The sequence below is a fragment of the Sesamum indicum genome, linkage group LG4 (assembly GCF_026168435.1).
Source record: "Sesamum indicum cultivar Baizhima isolate 11 linkage group LG4, ASM2616843v1, whole genome shotgun sequence".
NCBI classification, from domain to species: Eukaryota; Viridiplantae; Streptophyta; class Magnoliopsida; order Lamiales; family Pedaliaceae; genus Sesamum; species Sesamum indicum.
Genome location: NC_142660.1, coordinates 12404434 through 12428109, shown reverse-complemented (window position 1 = coordinate 12428109; position 23676 = coordinate 12404434). Strand labels below are relative to the sequence as shown.

The window sequence follows — 23676 nt, the reverse complement described above, 5'->3', positions numbered from 1 at the left end:
ATTTAATATTTAATATTTAAATTCTCCCCACCCCACCCCACACATAACTCATTCTCTCTCTCTCTCTCTCACACATAGAGAGAGAGAGAGAGAGAGAGAGAGAGAGAGAGAGATAAGACAACAATTAACATAGTTTTCATCTAGAAGAAGAAATAAATTAAGTGGTTTCATACTATTGATGAGCTCATACATCTCATATATATATACATGCTCAGGTTCTAATACACATGTCATTACCACTAAAATAAGATGATTAATTTAATTAATTAATTATAGTGAGTAGTAAGATGATTGACTGTGCGCTGGCGCTGCTAATTTTTACGTTATATATATATAATTTTAAGTATTTTATTTTTATTTATCTTTCATTAATAGACAATTATTTTTCTTAAAAAACATGAAATATAATTAACTAAAGTATTGAAGATATATATGTAAAAATATAAATGAATGATAAAACAAGAAACACGCGTAGGTGCAGTGACTAAAATATATATATATATATCATAACTATTGTAATTTTTGTTATGATACAGGCCATGGTAAGAAACTTAAGCACATGATACTATATATATACGTACATACGATTTTCATTTGGATTAGGTATGTTATGTTCATTGCATGAATCATGGCATATAATTACATCATGCATTATTATTCTCATAATTACGTCAATTCCAAGCAAGAATCATTATTTAGGAATTAGGCCCACAAACAAATTAACACTACTGGGACTGTATAAGAATATTTGAGTCCTTTGAATATTGTCCATATTATTAATTGATGGATCATATATATATATATATACCTAAAGTTTAAGATTATGTTCATCCATCAATTGAATTAACATATGCTTATAATGGAGATAGTAATTATATTTATATACATATATTATTCACAAATGAACATCAAATGGTCATGATCTAGCACTAGATGTTGATTATCTAATATTGATGAAAAGTATGTGATTGTTATTGTTGGTTATTAATTGTTAGATCTTGATATTTGATCTTAATTTGATGTTGATGATTATAATCGACTTATTCAAAAAAAAATAATAGTTCATCGCTTTCACTTAAGAAAAAAAAGAATTAAGGTTATATATATAATTTATAGGCTTCTATCAAATTCCTCTTGCATTTTACCTATATATATCACTACACATATAATTCACATTATTTGTATTTTTCATAAAAAATATTTTACACATAACATATTTATATAAAATATAATACCAATTTGCAATATATAGCTTCAAACGGGCCCAACAAAAAGCTAACCAAAGTAGCAAAGCAAGAATAAATCAGCAAGTCCTTCATAGTATTATACCAAACTCTTCGCCTCTTACAAAATTATTCCCCCTCCCCCTTTTTTCTTTTTTTGGTCACCCTATAAAATTATTCAGACACATTATTTTCTCAACGACAACATAAATCTTTGTACATTTCTTGCCATAATTGTCTGATTCCATCTTCCCAAATTACAAGTAGACAACACAAAAATGCCTACGGGAAGCAGAAAATGCCTAACATTCACTGTCACAGCAATTATACTACATATCCTAATGATAACAGTCTTTGTTCTAGTATTCCTGCGCGTAAGAACACCAAAAGTCCGGTTTGGATCCCTGACCGTCGAAGCGCTAACGTTAAATTCCACAACGTCGACTCAGCCGTCTCTCAGCATGAGGCTCAACACTCAAGTGACGGTAAAAAATACGAATTTCGGGGAATTCAAATTCTCTGAAAGCGCGATTTCAATAGTTTACCGGGGGAACGTAGTCGGCAGTGGCGTGATTACCGGGTCGGGTGCCGGAGCGCGGTCCACTAAGAAACTGAACGTGACGGTGGATGTGGAGTCGAAGAAGGATCCGTTGCTGGGCAGAGACCTGAATTCGGGTAGGGTCACGGTGTCCAGCCATGCAACGTTGGAAGGAAGGGTTCATCTGTTTATGATTGTTAAAAAGAAGAAGACGGGAACCATGAATTGTACTATGGATGTGGATACGAGGAAGCGTGCCGTTGCCAACTTCAATTGCAATTAAAATTTGTTGTTAATTTTCTTCTACTTCTTTTAATTTTTAGAATTTGTTGTTAATTAAGCCCTCGATTGTTTGTTTATTTATTTTTAGTGGAAACGATAGATTAGTATTTTTAAATAAGTTGATTATAATCATTAATATCAAATTTTAATATCTAATGAATATTAACAACAATAATAATTATATATTATTTATCAATATCTGATAATTATATCTAACTAATATTTACATTAAAGAAGAAACATCTCATACGTTAGTAGGGTTCGAATCCACAATCTTAAAGTTATGGGACCGCGATTTTACTGATTGAATTTAGAAGAAAATAGTTAATGTGTTTATGATTTATTTGAATCTATTAAGATGGTCATGTACTTTTGCATAAATTGCCGTTGCTCATCATGTATGAGAGAAAATTGTAATTTTGAATTATGAGCAAATCCTACGGAACTTGAATTCTTAACTTCAAATCTTTCAATGTAAATACAACTTTTCTTTAATTTTACACATGAAATATATATATATATATATATATATCAAATGAAAAAGAAAATATGAATGCCGCGTTATTTCAATGATGAAATTAATTAATCAAGCCCGAAAAGATCTTCATATTTAACAAAATATTTTGAGAATTTGAGTTATTTCCTTTTATAGTAGCCTCAATTTGCTATTAATTGCCTTTTTCAATGCATTCTTTAATATTGAAATTTTTATGCATTTAATTATGTTTTTTAATGTTGTAATTTATTGATGATATTGAAAAATATATATGTCAGAAAAAAAAAATGAATTGATTCAGACTAAAGATTTAGATCTGCTGCAACTTGTACAAATAAAATAAATCATCTTGATAAGAGTATAAAAAGAAAGAGGATGATTTAATTAGGGAGAATTGTGGTCCAAAATTGACTAGGTTAGTGATGAGGTCTATTACATGGGCAATATCGAATTTTTCAACTGCAGACTTATGTATAGCAAATGTCCCAAGTATAGGCTGGCCAGCATTATTGCATATATGACTTCCTACACACACTTCATTGACGTTCTTGTGTTATTTCCATTTTTATCCTCGCTTTTCCCCTCTAATTCCTTTCCTCTAACTAATCATCTGCCTTCAAAGCTCAGCTGCAAACTTTATACCCTAACTGCCACCAACTACTAAATTTAATCGTTATCATCTCTTTTTTATTAAAATAACAAGAAAGATATTTTTCATTTAAATTCCTTCATCTCTACCCTTGCATCTGTTCTTCAAATTGATCCCAACTGCCATGTAAATGTATATGTATATATAACAAGAATTATTACAGTGCGAAAATGAATGCAGCCCACAAACCAAAACAAAAAAAAAAGGGAAAGAAAACCAAAACGGGCTACAAAATCATACTATGAATACAGCCCACAAACCGGAGTACTGGTAATAGAAAAAAAAAAAAATCATTTGCAGACAATATTCCTAAGTTGCTGCGTAGCCGTCACAATTTCCATATTACAGTTCATCTCCGTCGCTTTGTTCTTCTTCATCACGAATACCAACTCCACTCTCCCCGTCATTCTAGCCTGGCTCGTGATCGGCACAATCCCCGCGCTCAAATCGCTGCCCAGCTGAGAGTTCGCCGCCGCGTTTCCCAAACTCAGATCCACCGCCACATCGATTTTCTTCGTCGCTCTCCAGTTCACGCGAGAATTCCGCAGAATAGCCTGGCCCACCGGCGTGCCCCTGTAAAAGAATACAACGGTGGTGTTCCGGTACTTGTAGCGGCCGAAGTTGGCGTTCTTGACTCCGAGCTCGGCGTTCATCCTGGCGCTGAAAGCGGGACTGGCCGGGTTGCCGACGTTGAAGTTCTCGAACGTGGCTGAGCGGACGCGGAACCTTGGGGTTCTGACTTTCATAATGGTTACCGCGAATATGGCTATGACACCGGCTTGGAAGATGGCGAAGAGGACGATGTAGAGCAAGCATTTTGTGCGCTTCTTCTTGCGCTGCTCTCTGGCGTCGTGGGCTGCGGCGCCGGCCTCAGCGTCGCTTCGGGTGTAGCCATTGGCGGCGGGAGCCACGGGGTATGCTAATTGAGGTTGCTTCTCAGCCATGAAGAAAATCGAAGAGAAAATGAGAAACTGATGAAGTTGTTTGCGTAAAAGAAAGGTATCGTTGTGGTTTATGGTCTAAGGAGATGGAGAGAAGTGGTGGTGATGAGTGGGAAGTGGAAGTCATATATATAGAGAGAATGGTAAAAGTATTGTTGAAGAATGCAGCCAGACTCAAAGATTTGACTCTCTCTCTCTCTCTCTAGGTTTAAGGGAACGCGTGAGGAGGCTTAGTTTGAATCTTGACTTGTACTGTTTCTATCGTTTCTGTGTTATTTTAAAGTGCGATCGATTATATAAAAATGTATTGTATCTATTTCATGATTATTGGTTTGAAAATTTTAATATAGTCATAATATTGAAAAAATTCAGACATATGTGTCGTTATAGATAATTAGTAACATATATATAATAGCAACTTAATGATAATAAGTGATCATTGTCATTATGCATGTGTTACTAATTGTCACCAACGACAATTTAATGAACAAAATTAGGTCACTAATTTTCTTGAATTATAATTTTTACTAAATAATTATGACTATTAAAACTTTAAAATTTATTATTATAACAAAATAAAAATTCTTATCACTAAATATATATAATTTAATATTGTCGCTAAAAAAATTTCGTCTCTGATTTTTTATTTGCTTATAATATATAAAAAATTCATAAAATAAAAGATTGAAAATGTTAAATCGCACATTCTATAAGATTAAAAATATATGTCTGAGAGAAAAAATATTTAATATTAAAAATCCATCTTCCAACCTTCTCCACTATGATAAAATACGAGTACCAATCAAAAGAGATTGTATTACATTGATTAATTAGGGAAAATATAAATGCTGAAAAAGTAGATAAGTGAAAGAAGCTTCTATGAGGTCCACAATGTCTCAAAATGTCACTCAGCAAGTTCCAACGCGTTTCTTCACTTGACCCATGTTAGCTACATCTGCGGTAATAACTAGAAAGGAACTCACACTCCATGCACGCTCTTAACTTAGGTCTGGTTTCATCATCTTTGAATTAATTATATAATTAATATATATTTTTTTAAAAATTAATTATGTAATAAATATATTAAATTTAATTTGGATAAAAAATTTAGAGTACTTAATTTGGTGCTTAGTTTCCTTGATCTATTCATCTCTCATTTATTCTTCATCACTTCTCTACTGCTTCAGTTTATATATATACACTGACACTCCTCACTTTCCAGTCGAGTACTTGGTATTCTCATCATCAATTGCAAACTTCAACATCAACCTCGCATAATCTTTCCTGTTTTCCCTCCGAAATACTCGTAAATTGGTTCGATGGCTGAGAACCAAGAATCCGGCGCCGCCGCCCAGCAGTCCAGAGAACTCCGCCGGAAAAAACGCAATAAATGCTTACTCTACATCTTCCTCTTCATCGTCTTCCAAACCGCAATCATACTTCTCTTCGCCCTCACCATCATGAGGATCAGGGCCCCCAAGTTCCGAGTCAGCGCCGCCTCGTTCGACACCTTCGAGTACTCTTCCGCCGCCTCCAATCCGTCGTTCAACATACGGATGACCGCCCAGGTCAGCGTAAAAAACACGAATTTCGGGCAGTTCAAATACGAGGACACCAACGTCGCGTTCTACTACAACGGAGCGGTGGTGGGGTCGGCTTTCATCCCCGGTTCGAGTGCCAAAGCGCGGTCGACGAAGAGGTTGATCACGGTGGTGGAGTTGTCGTCGGCAGGGTTGCAGAACGGGGCGCAGCTGGGGAGCGACTTGAGCTCGGGGGTTTTGACGGTGAACAGTGGGGGTAGATTGAGTGGGAAGGTGGAGCTGTTGAAGGTGCTGAAGAGGAAGAAGTCTGCGGAGATGAATTGCATCATTGCGATCAATTTGGCACAGAGAATTGTTGGAGATTTGAGATGCAACTAGTTTTCTGTTTCCCCTAAAAATACTTTATTTTTCAGTTTTTTATATACTTGGATATATTTTGTAGAGTTCTTGAAGAAGCATTGATGGACTCTTAATTGTTCCCTCGTTTTACTGATAATTTACACACACACACACATATATATATATATATAAATAATAAGGGTTTTGTATGTGATAAATTATTTTTGCGAAATAATTACTTAGCATGTAGTGTTTATGGACAGAATTATTATATTTTTTTAGTGAAATCAAATTCTTGGAGTTCATAGACAGATTACGTTTGTAATCTGAAAGAAAGAAAGAAAGAATACATGATGAGATTAGTTCTATATAACAAAAAATTCAATAAGGTCTCAATGATACTCATTGTGTAGCATTACTATCCTTACGGATAATATATATAAAAAAAAATGAAATTAAAGAATTGAATTAAACATATATAAGAAAATAATAGTGCTAAATAATATGCATTTTCAGATATTGAATAAAAAAAATAATATTCCATAAAATACAGTCCAATCTTTAAAATTAAAAAAAGTTAAGGAAAGGGGGTTGTATTGGTGGTTTATAGTGAAGATCATAATAATATATGAATTAAGAGAGATGGTGATTGAGATATTGTGGTAATGGACAAAGCAAGTGGGAGAAAGAAAGGCATAGAAATTCAACAAAAGTTAGCAGGCAACAGGAGTTTTCTTGTTTTGATATAAATGCAAATGTCCTCTCAAAGATGGAGATGGAATATATATACTTTGATAACACTCTACTTGCCCCTCTTGCCTTTTTTATGCCGGCTAACGCCTTTTATCACAACCCTTTATTCCTCTCAATTTATTTAAATCATAATTATCCAAATTGCACTTAATATATTCCTGTTTCATTTCATCCATACCAAGGATACCAACTTACTATTCAGGAAAAATATCATTTTAGCTCCCTAAATTTGGTGTGGTATTTTTGTTTCTGTTGTTTTCTTTTCTTTTAATGATTTTAACTCGAGATCTTTGAATTTGTAGCTTTGCAAGCCAAAACGCGTTAGTACTCCCATGCTTCAATCAGTAAACAATCGCAAAAATAATGGCTTGCCAATGAAAAAAGTAGAAAAATGTAAGTGGTAAGAAGACGTCACCTGCTTCCAAGGGTCGTAGGGCCCATTTTGTTGGAATTTAATGCGGGTTATTTATGATTTTTCAATTAATGAAGTCGATAATTATTCAAATTAATAATTTAATATATAACTCATATTCATAAATTATATCATTTGCAGTTCAATTATAATCATCCGACATTCAAATTAAGGATGTTATACATCTAAAAATATTATAGGAGAAGGATTTTACTCGCATACCTAGCTACAACTTTAACTTTTGAACTATTTATATATAATAATATATTGCATTTCAATTATTCAACAGTATGATATTAAAGACCTAACCCGTAAATTAAACACATAGATCTGATATAAAAATGTACATCCAAAAGTTAATGTTTTGAGAATTGGGATGTGAAATTAAATACTTTTGGCATTTTTACACAATCTTAATATATATTGTGCCTCATATCATCAGTTTGTGTGTGAATTTAGGCATAACTATCTAATTATATCATCATCAAGAAAATTGAACAATTTGAGTGACGCGTTAAGACATTTCGCTGCACTAACAACTAACCTGGAAATTGATTGTGTACGTTACTATATAAGCATTGCTAGCTTAACTACATATATAATTATTTGGGTATGGGTCCGATTTGGAATATCTATCATTCATCATACGTCATATCAGTCTGCACGTCAACGCTTCCCCAATATATAATTTACCCCTACTTGATAATACCTCATTACCAAACTCCTATGAATTAACGTTGGAGACACTTTCGCAAACACATATAGATAAAGCATTCATCACCATGACTTCTAGATGTCATGACTAAAATAATCAATAAATCACCTAAATAGTATTAAGATAATAGAGCAATCGCAATCAATAAACCTTTTTGTTCTGCGCACACGATAGTAAAATATTTTAATTAAGTTAAAGTAAAAATCTAACTTTTTAGTTAACATTTTTGCGCTTAAAAATAATTTAATTAATCGAAGGTTATTTTACTAATATTATTATATATTAATCTTAAGGGTGTTTTAAGGTTAGGAAGAAAAAATTCTTATTTGAATTAAATTTGATTGAATCAAATCAATTACAAAATAAATATATTATATTTAGTATGTGATTGATCATTTTTTAAAAATTGTGTATATAATAAATATATTTTATTTATTATATAATTAATTTAAGTTTGATTGTATGAAGTCGAAATTAAAATTTGGCGTTAGGAAGACACAATAAGCCTTAAGAGACGGGTAATTTTGTGTGGTAAGAAGAAAACATGGATTATTTTATCTTATTTATTACATTGCCACTTGCTGCCCCATCTAGAAGCCGGAGTAACCGTACTCGCCAAACTTCGTGGAAACTCCGCCCTCCATCCCATATGTCAAAAGTCCATTGGTCTGTCAGGCTGCAGTAAATACTGACATTGTAAAAGTATCATTTCCACGTAGAAGGTTCTGCTTGTCATATCATCAGCAATCAGCAAACACAGTATTTTTGTAGAAAAGTGGGCATATACCCCAGAAACAACTAAAAGAGATACAAGTCAAGATTCAAACTAAGCCCCCTCGCTCACGCGTTCACTTCAACCCAGCTTAACTCATATTTCTTTAGAGAGAGAAAGAGAGAGAGAGGGACGGCGAGTCAAATCTTTCAGTCTGAGCTCCAATCTTCACTTCAATAATACTTTTACCATTTTCTCTCTCCCTCTCTCAATATATATACATGTATGACTCTCCCTCTTCCTACTCATCATCACCACTTCTCTCCATCTCGTTACAGCAAAACCACAAAGAAACCTATCTCTTAAGAAAGCAAGTTCATCAGTTTATCATTTTCTCTCGATTTCCTTTATGGCTGAGAAGGAGCACCAATCACCATATCCCATGGCACCCGCCGCCAACGGCTACACCCGAAGCGACGCTGAGGCCGGCTCCGCCGCCCACGATGCCAGAGAGCAGCGCAAGAAGAAGCGCACAAAATGCTTGCTCTACATCGTCCTCTTCGCCATCTTCCAAGCCGGTGTCATAGCCATATTCGCGGTAACCATCATGAAAGTCAGAACACCAAGGTTCCGCGTCCGCTCAGCCACGTTCGAGAACTTCAACGTCGGCACGCCGGCCAGTCCCGCTTTCAGCGCCAGGATGAACGCCGAGCTCGGAGTCAAGAACGCCAACTTCGGCCGCTACAAGTACCGGAACACCACTGTTGTATTCTTTTACAGGGGCACGCCGGTGGGCCAGGCTATTCTGCGGAATTCTCGTGTGAACTGGAGAGCGACGAAGAAAATCGATGTGGCGGTGGATCTGAGTTTGGGTAACGCGGCGGCGAACTCCCAGCTGGGTAGCGATTTGAGCGCTGGGATTGTGCCGATCACGAGCCAGGCTAGAATGACGGGGAGAGTGGAGTTGGTGTTCGTGATGAAGAAGAACAGAGCAACGCAGATGAATTGTAATATGGAAATTGTGACGGCTACGCAGCAACTTAGGAATATTGTCTGCAAATGATTACCCGTATTCATTGTCTGATTTTGTAGCCCGTTTCGGTGTTCTTTCTTTTTTTTTTTTTTTTTGGTTTTTGGACTTTTTTGTTTTTACATTCATTTTCGCACTGTAATAATTTTTGTTATATATACATATACATTACTTACCAGTCGTGATCTACGATGTGTTAATATGTGTCAACTTTGTTGATTTGATCTTGTTCGACTGATATATTGTGAGTTTAATTAAATTTCATTAATGTGGGTATGAAATATACTTTTTTCGTAATTGGTTGTGTTTTTTTGATCTCATTTAAATTAATTTATTGATTTGAATTATTAATATATTAAAAAGACTTTAGATCTAAATGTGTGTGTATACATATATATAACAGTTTTATGGGAGAATTAGATTCAAAAATTTTGGTTTTGATCAATTTCAACAGCATATGCAACGGTCAGGATGAGGGAATAGCCAGAATTCAATGAATTTTTTTTTCTTATTTATTTTAATAAAAAAAGATATAGTATAGGGTTTGCAACTGAACGTTAGAAAATAGATGGTAAGTTAGAGGAAAGGAATGAGAGGACAAAATGGAAATACAAAGAGGTCAAACGTGGGACCTTGCGTACGAAGTCGAAGTCAAATATAAAGATGAGAGACATTGATAACGGTACTGAAGGAGCGTGGTAAAGACTTTGAAGCTGAAATCATTTGAAGTAGTGAAAAGTTGCTATTGAAGCAAATAGCTCTAACGTTTCTGTTAGTTACAGTCTTAGTATTTAATTCTGAGACTAGCGTTTTTGTTGATTGGGAACAACAACTTATTAGCCGTTTTAGAGGATGAGTTAGTTGGTCTCTTTCAACTGATTAATTAGAGCTGCTGTAATTGTAATCCAGAGACAATTTTCTCTTCTCTTCCACTAATTAATGGATTTTACAGATTTCCATTTCTTCCATGCTCTGTTTTCAAATCTAGTGAAAGAACAGTTAATGATATACTTTTGGTGTCCTTATATACGAGTTAAGGTTGAAATATAATGAGGCTGCCCCCTTCTACTAACTCTTCTCTACCTACCGCTCACCTCATGTTCATGTTGCTAGAATACCACAAACGCATGTGTCTAGCCATGTGTGCTTCTAAAATTAACCATAACCATACATTCTCATCTTTGTGCATGCCACTACAAACTTCACATACAAAGCTGATCATGATGACAACCTACCAAATAAGGACTTAGCTGATGTGGTTGGTAGTTTTATAGAGGTTGGGGAAATCACTTTTTGTTCTGTTCTTGCAAGTTTTAAAGAAGGAGCCTTATTATTGTCATATATTTTCCCTCTCTTTTGTCGAGAGCAACAATTATAAGCTCTCTAAAAACAAAGCATGTGTCTCTTACATGCCTATTTCCTCATATATTTAGCGGCAGGTCAAAAATCGAGAAAAAATATCAGTTGTTGCCCTTCAAGTGAGATTCCTATAATAATTGAGATCGAAAGTGTACAAGCCTAAAATATTGGAGCAAAAAGAAGATTTTCCCCTTCACCTTCATTCGGTACAGAAATGTGCAAAAATTAACCCATGACTTCTGCAATTATTTCTTCTCTAAGAGTGCGTGGTGTTTTTCAGATGCATTTTCTGTACTAAAATAGGAAACGTGTATCTTACTAAAATTGGTAACAATATATGTATTACGATCACAATATTTTGACAAAATTATACTTTTAGTCCTTTACGACAGGAAGCCCAACACTTTTAGTCTTCTGCTTTATGAAATTTTCAAAATAGTTCCAAAATTGAAAAAATTCGATACATTTGAATCCTTTGTTTTACGAAATTTTAAAATGATTCTATAATTGAGAAACTCGACACTTTTAGCCCTCTTTTTTACGAGATTTATTAGACTAAATATATAGAGTTTTTCAATTGTAGGATCACTTCTAACTATTTTGTAACTTTTTGCATGAAATTTGGAGGGTAAAATATAAATATATCCTTTTCCTCTAGAGCAAAAGATATGATCCAACACGTGAAATATATATACTCATTTTTAATTTTTTTCCCACATAATTTCTTGAATGGGGTGCATGATCAATATTCTCAACCTATATATTAAAACAATGAAGCTCTTTTATTTATTTTATAATTAAACGAATCTCCATTTCATATAAGAAAACACATTAATTAATTGAAAATTGCATTTATTTTCGATCAGAGGAGATCAATCAATAGGTTAATTAATCGTTTCTAGAGTACAGTAGGAATAATATCTGAGGCTAAAACCGTAAATTGACCCCAGTGGAAGCTTCTGATAATAATTAAAGCAGCCATGCCGGGAAAATTCAAACTGCCACTTCAGTTACGACGTGTATGAGAATCCAACTGCCCAAAATGTCATAACACACCAAACACCCCACAACTTCTTACACACTTTCCTCAAACTACCCTTAAAGCATGTAATTATCCGTACATTTAATAAATAAACATTTTAAATACTTGATTATATATGTATATGCGAAATGCAATAAAAATATATAATACTAATGAATATTGAGAGAAACAAAAAATGACATTTTATTATATAGCAGGTGGTTTATTGTCTTATTCAATACAATTAAATTCAAAATTGATTCATAAATTAATAATTTTAATCAATAAATACGTTCAAATGAAATAAAAAAAACGCAAACTATTATTATATAGAAGTAGGCAGACGTCCACATTTATTAAAATTGAACTCACACCATTTGATTGTGTGGCCTCAGCAAGATGAAAATGGCATTATTTCCCAATTTTTACCTTCATTTTGTGATACTTCATCTTAAATACTTGAGGTAACAACATAAAGTGATGTCGCTTGAAGAGGGAAAAAGGATTTATTTCTTTTAAATGCGTGACATTTTAAAAATATTAAAAGATTTAAGATTTGTTTATATGTGACATGATCAAATCGATCGAGTACTCACTATTTATTTTATTGTTTAATAGAATAATCTTATACTAGAACCTATACCCATAATCGGCATTGTAAATGTGTATCACTTGTAGTTAATTGACTTTTTAATTATAAATTGACCAAACCAACCATATTTTTTTCTAAGAAAAAGTGATTATATCTTTAAAAAAAAAGGTACACAGAAGGGATACACATTTATATAATTTATTATTTTTTTTAAATTATACATCAATCAAATAAAAAATATATTACACTTATAATATAATTAATTATTCAATCAGGCCAATTTAAATTATAATTTTCCCAGTCAAGATTCAAATTAAGCCCCTCACGCGTTCCCTTAGTCCCGAAACTCAAAATTTGTTAGAGAGAGAAAGAGAGAGAATCAAATCTTAGAGTCTAGCTCCATTCTTCAACAATCTTTTTACCCTCTCTCTCTATATATATCAATCTCCACTTCCCAATCATCATCAACATTTCTCAGTTCTCTCCATCTCCTCTGAGCAAACAACCACAAAGAAAGCTTTCTTTTTATAAAGGAGTTCGGTTTCACATTTCCTTTTCGATTCTCATGGCCGAGAAGCAGCCCCAATTAGCATACCCCATGGCACCCTCCGCCAACGGCTACACCCGAAGCGACGCTGAGGCCGGCGCCGCCGCCCACGACGCCAGAGAGCAGCGCAAGAAGAAGCGCACAAAATGCTTGCTCTACATCGTCCTCTTCGCCATCTTCCAAGCCGGTGTCATTGCCATATTCGCGGTAACCATTATGAAAGTCAGAACCCCAAGGTTTCGCGTCCGCTCAGCCTCGTTCGAGAACTTTAACGTCGGCACGCCGGCCAGTCCCGCTTTCAGCGCCAGGATGAACGCTGAGCTCGGAGTCAAGAACGCCAACTTCGGCCGCTACAAGTACCGGAACACCACCGTTGTATTCTTTTACAGGGGCACGCCGGTGGGCCAGGCTATTCTGCGGAATTCTCGTGTGAACTGGAGAGCGACGAAGAAAATCGATGTGGCGGTGGATCTGAGTTTGGGTAACGCGGCGGCGAACTCCCAGCTGGGTAGCGATTTGAGCGCTGGGATTGTGCCGATCACGAGCCAGGCTAGAATGACTGGCAGAGTGGAGTTGGTGTTCGTGATGAAGAAGAACAAAGCGACGGAGATGAACTGTAACATGGAAATTGTGACGGCTACACAGCAACTTAGGAATATCGTCTGCAAATGATTTCTTCTTTTCTCTTTTGCAATTTCCAGTGCTACGGTTTCCGGGCTGTATTCACAGTATGATTTTGTAGCCCGTTTCGGTTTTCTCTGTTTTTCTTATTTGGACTTTTCTGTTTTTACATTCTTTTTCGCAATGTAATAATTCTTGTTACTTATATATATACATCTACTTGCTCGATTTATAATACTGTAAGTTTGAATTTTACGAATATAATTGTATATTAAATTTTATAATTTTTTTGTTCATTTAAAGGTATATATTGATTAGAACTATTAGTATATTGAATTATATACTAAACCTCATACTATAAAACTATGTGTATATATATCAATTTTGTGAGAGAATTTGACTCGAAAATCTTGGTTTTGATCATTTTGAACAACATATGCAACGGTCAGGATGAAGCAATAACCTGAAATAAAAGCAAAGAAGGTGAAAGTAATCAAATTAAATTAAATAGTTGTTGGCAGTTAGGGTATATGGTTTGCAAGTTGAGCTTTGTAGAAAGATGATTAGTTAAGAGGAGAGGAATGAAGGGGAATTAGTGGAGAAAAGCAAGGACAAAAATGGAAAAAATGCAAACGTGGGACCTTGGAAAATAAATGAAGAGTGTGTAGGAAGTCAAATATGAAGGAATAGCAGCGGCCCGCCAGCCTATACTTGGGATATTTGTAAGAAAATATCAAACCAAATCAAGCAACGTGAAATTTAATGCGTTAAGAATTAACATTAAATATCTAGAAGCAATGATTAACGTAATAATCGTCCTCAAACCTGATTAAAGAGGCCTCCGCTGCTCTGTAATTATATATATGTTATTTGAATACTATATACTTCATTTCTTATATGTAGAGACCAACTATCGTTACAATTCAATGGTTAAAATCAAATGTTTGTATATGTTAACGTTTTGACGTGATTAAAACTTGGTTCTTGAAAAGAATGGGTTTAGCTACATGCACCGCGACCCGTCCAATGCCACACGCGCTATTCTCCCTAACTGTGGACGTCATCTCTAATATATATATATAATCGTGCATAGCACGAATTCTACGTTAGTACATATATTGAGACAAAGAGAGGGAGAAATAAAAAAAAAAATATATTACTAAATTTCAGATTTTATTTATTTAAATTTTGAAAGATGAGAAATTAGGGGGGGCGGGGGAGCATGATTGAATATATTAACAATCCGATCTTGACTCCTAAGCTTCAAAAAGTCTTTGATGAAAGCGTCCAAAAATCTCTAAACGCAACAAGACTTGGTCGCTTGTTGGCTATTGCTCTCCCCAATAATTCACTGCATTTGTGGAAATATTATACTTCTTGTTTTTTATATATTTTTATTTAATAATTATATATAAAAAAAAAACCCTGCTCTGCTCATCTCTAAAATAGGAAAGGTACGAAGATGATGATCCAACATGAGAAATATATACTGCTATTCTTTTTTTTATCTTTATAATTTCTTAAATGGAAATCATCAATATATATTCTCAAAATATAATATAATGTTAAAAGCGAGGTATATATTAAATGAATTAAGGTGTTTTATAATTAAAGGAGTGATCTCTTACATTAATTTTCAATTGGAGGAGACCACCGCTGCTTACCTGTCAATATAGGTTCATTCATTACATTAATCGTTTCTACAGTAGATAGTTTGGGAAAATATCTGAGGCTAAAATCGTAACTTCATCCCATTAGAAGCATCTAATATTAATTAAAGCAGCCATGCCGGAAATGTCATAACAAGCCACACACTTCACATCTTCCTACATACTTCCCTCAAATTACCCTATCAACATCCGTACATTTGTAAAATCATATTTTAAATACATGGCATTTATTTACATAAAAAATGCAATACAAAATGTAATACTGATTGTTTCATATTATGACCATTTATTATCTCATTTAAATTTAATAAATATTGATTCAATATATTAATAATTCAAATCAGCATATACGTTCAAACAAAATAAAGAAATACAAACTATAGTAAAAGTAGACATACATTCATGATTCGTTTGTAAGGACTTGGAAGAATGAAAATAACATTATTTCTTGATCGATCTTTGCATTGTTGTTTCTTCATTTATTGATAGCTTCATCAAGAATAGCTGAGATAATGACATAAAGTGACGTTGCTTGAGGAAGAAAAAAGGATTGATTTCGATCTTTTTCCACAAGCGTCATCTTACATAACATGATCAATTTGATCGAGCTCTCGATTGTTTATTTTCATTGTTTGAATATTTGAAAACACACAAAAATTGTTATTCAACTCTTTGACAATGTACGTAAAAAGAAAAAGAAAAACTCTCTGTCTTCATCTCCCTATACCCTCACAATTACTAGCCAATTGGCCTTTCTCGAATGTTTTTCTTACACTGTATCTTAATGAAAGCCCATAATTAATCTTGTAAATATGTATGGATGATGAGCAACATGAATCTCCACAAAGTGGCGTGAATCCATGCACCACTGATTTGTCAATGTTAATGTTTTATCATTTTTACTATTAATGTTGTCTTGTGCACGAAATTTCCCATCCCTAACACATAAACATCTGGATAGTCAATAAACGCGCATCTACTCCTTACAAAAACAGTATAATCGATCGACGCCAATCCAGAAAGTCGCACTTTCACTACCTTAATTCGTTAACGAAACTTCAACAATGGTGTTCCAATCTAACTCATCATGAAATAAACAATACTTACATCAAACGACCAATTCACCCCCGATCACCACTATATATAAACACGACTTCCCTATTATCTTTTCACCAAATCACAACCATCTGTCATTCACGACTTCTCTTTCCCGAATCCCGTACACTGAAATTTACATCTCTTTTTCACACAAAAATATCAATGGCGGAAAAACAAGAAGCTACGGAAAGAGCCTACACTTCACCACAGGTAAATCCCTACGGCCGAGTGGACGAGGAGATAGCCTCCGTCGCTGAAAAGGAAGAAAGGCGCAAGAAGCGCATGAAATGCTTCGTCTATCTCATTGCCTTCATCGTGTTTCAGACTGGCGTTTTCTTGATTTTTGGTCTCACAATCATGAAGGTGCGCACTCCAAGGTTCCGTGTCATGTCCGCCTCATTCGACACGTTCGATGTCGCCACTTTGGACACCAACCCCTCTTTCAACATCAGGATGATCACCCAACTTGGAGTTAGAAACCGAAACTTTGGCCATTACAAGTAAGTGTTTAAGTAATTCAAGAGGAATCAAACACTTCATTACTTAAATTCGAATTGGAGATAATTTCAAAATTCTGTTGAACAAGAAATTGAACAACTTATTAGTCAATAAAACTTAAACGAATTTTTAATACCAGTATCCGACAGTTTGATTAAACTTTTTATCTTCACTACAGGTACCAAAACAGCACGATCGAGTTCTTCTACCAGGGGACTAAAGTCGGGGAGGCGTTCGTGCCCCGTGCGCGCGCCAAGGCACGAGCCACCCGGAAATTCAACGTGACAGTGGATATTTCGTCGGCCGCCGTGCCAAGGGACGTGCTGGCCAATGAGTTCAGGACTCATGCTGTGATTCCGCTGAGGAGCCAAGCGAGATTGAGAGGGAAGGTGGAGATTATGAAGATCATGAAGAAAAACAGGTCATCTAATATGAATTGCTCAATGGAGATCAATATCTCGTCCAGACAGCTTGGGAATATCTCCTGCAGATGATTCTTTCAACTTTATTTTAATTTCATTATTAATTAGTAATTATTGGTTTTGATCGTGTGATATTGCATTGTTTTTATTTTTTTTAATTTTATTTTAATTTCTGAAAATATTATTTTCGGATTTTTTTTTTTATTTTCCTTAGACAAGGTTCAGTGTGTTTCACACTGGCCCTTGTTGTAGTAGTATTCTTTGTATACTGCATTTTACCTATTTGAATAAACGGATATTTAATTTTGCCCGGATTTTTCTTGTCTATTTTATTACATAATTATATCAGTACCTCAATAAATTAAGCAATACGTACATTGAATTGATCAAAATTTCGCTATAATAAACTCACTAATGAAGTAACAGTTATATAATAAATTCATATAAAATGAGACATATATCTACGAACTCAAATTCATAATTTGAACTTACACATAAATCCTCAATTTCTCTCAAACTATCGAAGATGTTAATCCGTCAACTCCATGCTTTAGGCAAAAATGATTTCCTTTTCAATTTAGGTAATTAGTTTGGCAGTATATTAAGGCTGGATAGCAGCCATGCTTGACTCATATGGGCAAAGATAAATATTAACTTTATAAAATATTAAATTACATTATTACATTAAAAAATAACAACTAGTAACTCAATCCATTATTTAATCGCAAATCGCAATGACTTAATCAATTACAATATTCAATTTTAAATACTATTGAATTAAAACATTACGGTGATATATTAATTAAGAATGTGGCCGCCACATTTTTCATTTATAAACGTGGCAGTGTCCAGTCAATAAAATGGCCATTGAAGAGAATACAGTAGTCCAAATTGTGTTCTTATCATCATAAATAGTTGAATTGGTAAGTCTCAAAACTTAGGCCATGTTTGATTTTTGTTTTCATTTTTAAACTTCAGTTCTAAGTCGAAAATGTGTATCTAAATTCTCGCAAAAAATGATAATATGCTGTCTGAAGATGAAATGAAACCAAACAACGCATAATAGTTCGTAATCATACTTTGTCGTTGTTTGGTATGTGTGCCAAATAATTCTTTCCTGACGATTATGAGCAGGATTTTTGTTGTTTTATATGATATAAATGGATTCATTCTAGGGTTACAATTCAAACATCGTGTTTGAATTGTTGAACGACTTAAGGATTTTGAGTTCGTCTCTTATTGATAATTGTAACTTTTAGTGAAGCACCAAATGTTCGTTCTAACTTTTTATATTGTGACGTATTTGGCTCTAATGATATTGTGAGTATTCAAGAATTTTCAAAAAAAAAAAATTAAGATTGAAGTGGACTAATTTGTAACAGAAGTTAGCATTTCAATGTTTAAGTTAATAATATTTTTAAAGAGAAATGAAACTTGAAAATGAGTGAGAACGATGATGAAATATGAATGTACGTATAATTCGTGTGAAGTGCATAAAAAGATCTTAAAACAACCTTAGAATTGGGATATGAAAAGAGTGTAAAAGGGTGAGGATTCTTGTTACCAAATGACTGCAAAATGTCTCCATTTATAGGCCTTCGTGGAGTAGGGTTCGGAGAGTAGTTGGGTGAATTCGGTGCTATTATAGAAGAACAATCTCAAAATTTGAACTTATTTTGAAGGAGCTATGGTATTTTTATTGAGTCTTGTGCAATTTCTCCGAGTCTTCCGGGCTCTGTTATTTGCTTATTACCAGCTACGTTGCCACCAAGTTACTTGGAGTTTGTTGGAGATACTTTGGCATGATGTATTCCAATATGTTGGCGATATGAATGACGTGTCCGGCTAATAATGGGCTTGCACCTGTCAATTTTGTAAAGATGAGAAAAATGACTTTATTGGTTTTATTTACTTTCTCATGACCCAACCAATTTAAGGCCAATTAGACTAATGAATATATCTTTATGTAATATATTATTTTTTCTAAACTATGCACTAAATACATGAAAAATATAATTCACTTGTCATAATTATGTTGCTTCAAACAAATCTAATTTGGACTATAGTTAATTTCGTAATTTTATGAAATATGATAGTATTTGAAAAAAAAACAATTATAATGTACCGTAAATGATAATAAATGGCTCCAAAAATATATATATATATGAATGGGAATAAATGGGCCTGCCCACAAGAACTAGCCCAAGCAATATCAACTCTAAGCTCGGCCCGTTGCATATAATTCCGTTCCTAATTCATTTCTAATCTTAACCCCAAACACGTCCTTAATACTCTGCAATCCATATAGCCCCGAAAAATAAGCTTATTCACAGGCCACCCAAACAAGCCCACAAGACTAGACGTACTGCTCCAAACCTCAAAAAAACGTAGAAATCATCGTTAGAATATAGAGTAAATTACAATGAATTTTTATGAAATTTTGTATAATTATAAATAACTTCTTTGATTAATTATTGTCCGACAATTATGCCAATTTAATGGTTTTCATTAATTTTCATTCATTTTTTTGTGAAAAACTGTAAAAGAACTGAAAACAAATAAAAAAGATGCAGTCGAGAGTGAAGGCCATTTCAGAGTGAATTTGTGATCTTTGATACATCATAGAGTTTGCAATACTCTGTCCTTTAAATACACACATGGAGAAGAAAGTTGAACAGAAAAATAACAAACTTGTAACAAGTCAACTATCCTTATGTACATGTCGGAGCCAGGTGGCGTCCAAACCACTAAACAACTAATAAAAACATATGACACCAAAATTGAAGAAAACGTAACATCAGAAGTACGCTTCTTCTTCTCTGTGACTTGCGCTGTACAAGAAAGAAAACAGCAACCCTAAGCTGCATCATCCCACGCCAATCTTCATTTTTTATTCTCCACTCTTTCCAGTATTTCCAACACCCCCCCCGCCCAAGTTGGACTTGGATCAATGGCAAACAAGCCCAACTTGCCCAGCAAACTATGGAACAAGGCACTACACAAAGGCTTTGTAAACAAGTCTGCAATTTGATAACGGCTACGAACAAACACCGGCAGGAGGAAACCATCTTTGTAGCGAGTCAATATAATATGACAGTCGATATCAAGGTGTTTCGTGCGCTCATGAAACACAAGATTCGCTATTATATGAATAGCCGCCTGATTATCGCAGTGAAATGGAATGGGGAGAGAAACATAAACACCAAAGTCCTTGAGCAAATAAGAAATCCACTGCAACTCACAAGTAGTTTTAGCCATACTGCGGTACTCAGCCTCAGCTGAGGACCGTGAAACCGTGCATTGCTTCTTTGTCTTCCAAGATATGAGCGTAGGGCCAAGAAATACGGCAAAACCGTATGTCAAGACAAGCACCCCAATCAGCATCACAAAACACATGAAGCTGAAGGGAATTAGATGATGGGAAAAAAGGCCAAGACCCGAACAGCCTTTCAAATAGTGGACCAAATGCAAAGCTGCAGTCCAGTGAGACTGAGAAGAGGCCTGCATAAACTGACTAAGCTGTTGCACACTATGAGATATATTCGGTCTCGTAAAACAAAGATATAATAATCTTCCTATCAAACGTCGATAACGTTCAGGATCAGCAAAATGATCACTTGAATCCGTCTGCAATTTAATCCCAGGAGGTAAGGGAGTGATAGCTGACTTCGCATTCTGAAGACCACAATCAGTGATTATGTCAAGAATATACTTGGATTGTGTAAGTGAGATCCCAGCCTCAGAGCGGGCAATTTGAAGCCCAATGAAAAATCTAGCACAACCTAGATCCTTAATTGTAAATAAGCCATCAAGATAATTCTTAACCTGCGAAATAGCATCAAGTGAATGAGCCATTAGGAGAACGTCATCAACGTATACAAGGAGCCCAATGAAACCAGAAGGCAAAGCTTTAAAAAACAAGCAATGATCATTGCTTGATTGCTGGAAACCCAAATTGTTTAAGCTGTGCGTGAATTCGGCATTCCACTGCCGTGAAGCTTATTTTAAACCGTATAGTGAACGCTGAAGGAGACAAGCATGGCCATGGTCAACTTTGTACCCTTCAGGAGCAGCCATGTCAGTTTCTTCATCAAGATGCCCGTGTAAGAAGGCATTGTTGATATCAATTTGATGTAAAAGCCACTGAAATGCTGAAGCAAGTGTTAGAAATAAACGCACTGTAACACACTTAGCAACAGGGGAGAACCGTTCATTGTAATCAACACCCTCAACCTGTGTATAACCCTTAGCCACAAGCCTGGCTTTGTGGTGTTCCATTGATCCATCCTCATGCAATTTGGTCTTAAAGACCCACTTGCAACCAATAGGAGTTTTACCTGCTGGCAATGGAACAACGTTCCACGTCTGATTTCGTTCTAATGCTGCTAACTCCAGTTTCATAGCTTCAACCCAGTGTGGAATGTCATCTGCCTGCTTGTAACTTCTTGGTTCCTGCAAGACAGACAGTGAAGCTACAAATCCCATATATGCAGAATTATAGGCAGAGATGATAGGACAATAGGAGGAAGATGATAAGTGACAGACAAAGTAGTTTAACCAGGATGGTTTGTGATGTTCTCTTATGGACCTTCGAATGACAGGGACAGTGTCAGGGGATGATTGAGTAGCAGGAGGTGAGGAAGTAGTGTTATCAGTGGAATCAAGGGATGTATCATTTGTATCTTCAGTTAAGGGAATAACAGCCAAAGGAAGTGTGTTAGAGCAAAAAGGAAACTGATCTTCATGAAATATCACGTTTCTGGAAGCAAAGAAAGACTTCGATTCAAGGTCATAAACCTTATACCCCTTCTGCCCAAGAGGATATCCCACGAACACACACTTGGATGCACGTTTGTCAAATTTAGATAGCTGAGGTTCTGGTCTTATAGCAAAACATAAACACCCAATGACACGCAAATGGGAGTAAGAATGTGGTTTATCATACAGCTTTTCATAGGGTGATTTCCAATCTAAGACAGCAGTAGGAAATCTATTGATGAGATGGGTGGTACCCAAGATTGCATCACCCTAAAATCGACGAGGGAAAGATGTCTGAAACATAATAGAACGTGCAATGTCAAGCAGAAACCTGTGCTTACACTCCACAACTCCATTCTGCTGTGGAGTGTAAGCACAGCTTCTTTGGTGAACAATCCTAGAGGTTTGAAGCAAGTGTTGAAAGGAGAAGCTAAGGAATTCACTTCCATTATCAGTGCGTATGGCTTGTACCATTTTGTTGAATTGTGTATGAATGAGTTTACAAAAGGTTTGAAAGATTTCCAGAGTTTGGCTTTTGAATTTTATGAAAAAAGTCCAGGTTGTTCTAGTGTAATCATCTACTACCGTTAGAAAATAATGACAACCATTAATGGTGGCCTCTTTATATGGTCCCCAAATGTCCAAATGCACAAGAAAAAAGACGAAACTGGAACGTATTATGCTAGACTCAAAAGATAACTTATGCATTTTGGCCAGGGGACATATATCACAAAAACTCAAAGTACAATCCATTGAAGGCAAGTTTGTAATGTGTTTATTGAACTACTGGACAAGTGTCCGAGCCTTTGATGCCAGAGAATTAAATGATCCATGTCAGAAGTACAAGAATGCGAACTACGTATAGATTTTAAAGGACTACGAGTTCTGATACAAGCTTGGACTCAAGAATATAAAGATTCTTTAACAAGTAAGTTGTAGCAAGGACCTTTTCAGTCTTCAGGTCCTGCAAAGTGCAAGAAAATGTTGGAAAAATGAATTGAATAGATGAGGCAGCACATAATTGTCTAACTGAGAGAAGGTTTACAGAGAACTCAAGTATGTGAAGGACATGATCAAGCTTGATTTCAGGTGTAAGCTGTATGGAACCTATATGGAAGACCTTTTGTGTGTGACCATTAGGCAAATGGATAATGAGAGGATCAACAAGTTTAGTATGAGAATTAAAAAAATGGATATCTGCACAACTGTGATTAGTCGCACCACTGTCTATGATCCAAGTACTAAAAATTACAGAGGCAGAAGTGGCACTGCTACTTGCAAAATTGTCGAGCTGTGCGAAGTTGATACTGAGAGGGTCTGATGGTGTCTCATCATTCATTAGCTTTCTCATTTCCAACCGTACAAGTTCAGTCAAGTTTGGGTAATTGTTCTCAGCAACTTTCATCCCAGATTCATTAGTCATCAAAGCACTGTATCCTCTCCCTCTACCTCCAGTCTT

At 35.1% G+C, this 23676-nt stretch overlaps 5 protein-coding genes across 5 annotated transcripts; 4 read left to right on the top strand and 1 right to left on the bottom strand.

The window, feature by feature from the left end:
* Positions 1-3308: 3308 nt before the first annotated feature.
* Positions 3309-4245, bottom strand: LOC105160690 (late embryogenesis abundant protein At1g64065-like). The gene has a single exon (XM_011078171.2). The coding sequence runs from the start codon at positions 4130-4132 to the stop codon at positions 3479-3481; it is 654 nt and encodes a 217-aa protein (XP_011076473.1). The 5' UTR covers positions 4133-4245; the 3' UTR covers positions 3309-3478.
* A 936-nt stretch (positions 4246-5181) lies between these two features.
* LOC105160689 (late embryogenesis abundant protein At1g64065) lies at positions 5182-6227 on the top strand. The gene has a single exon (XM_011078170.2). It carries the CDS (start codon positions 5449-5451, stop codon positions 6046-6048), a length of 600 nt encoding a protein of 199 aa, XP_011076472.1. The 5' UTR covers positions 5182-5448; the 3' UTR covers positions 6049-6227.
* A 2584-nt stretch (positions 6228-8811) lies between these two features.
* LOC105160688 (late embryogenesis abundant protein At1g64065) lies at positions 8812-9809 on the top strand. The gene has a single exon (XM_011078169.2). It carries the CDS (start codon positions 9011-9013, stop codon positions 9662-9664), a length of 654 nt encoding a protein of 217 aa, XP_011076471.2. The 5' UTR covers positions 8812-9010; the 3' UTR covers positions 9665-9809.
* A 3241-nt stretch (positions 9810-13050) lies between these two features.
* LOC105160687 (late embryogenesis abundant protein At1g64065-like) lies at positions 13051-14006 on the top strand. Its single transcript, XM_011078167.2, has one exon. It carries the CDS (start codon positions 13169-13171, stop codon positions 13820-13822), a length of 654 nt encoding a protein of 217 aa, XP_011076469.1. The 5' UTR covers positions 13051-13168; the 3' UTR covers positions 13823-14006.
* A 2488-nt stretch (positions 14007-16494) lies between these two features.
* LOC105160686 (late embryogenesis abundant protein At1g64065) lies at positions 16495-17773 on the top strand. Its single transcript, XM_011078166.3, has 2 exons — positions 16495-17039; positions 17216-17773. Exons 1-2 carry the CDS (start codon positions 16702-16704, stop codon positions 17529-17531), a joined length of 654 nt encoding a protein of 217 aa, XP_011076468.1. The 5' UTR covers positions 16495-16701; the 3' UTR covers positions 17532-17773.
* The last annotated feature ends 5903 nt before the right edge of the window (positions 17774-23676 follow it).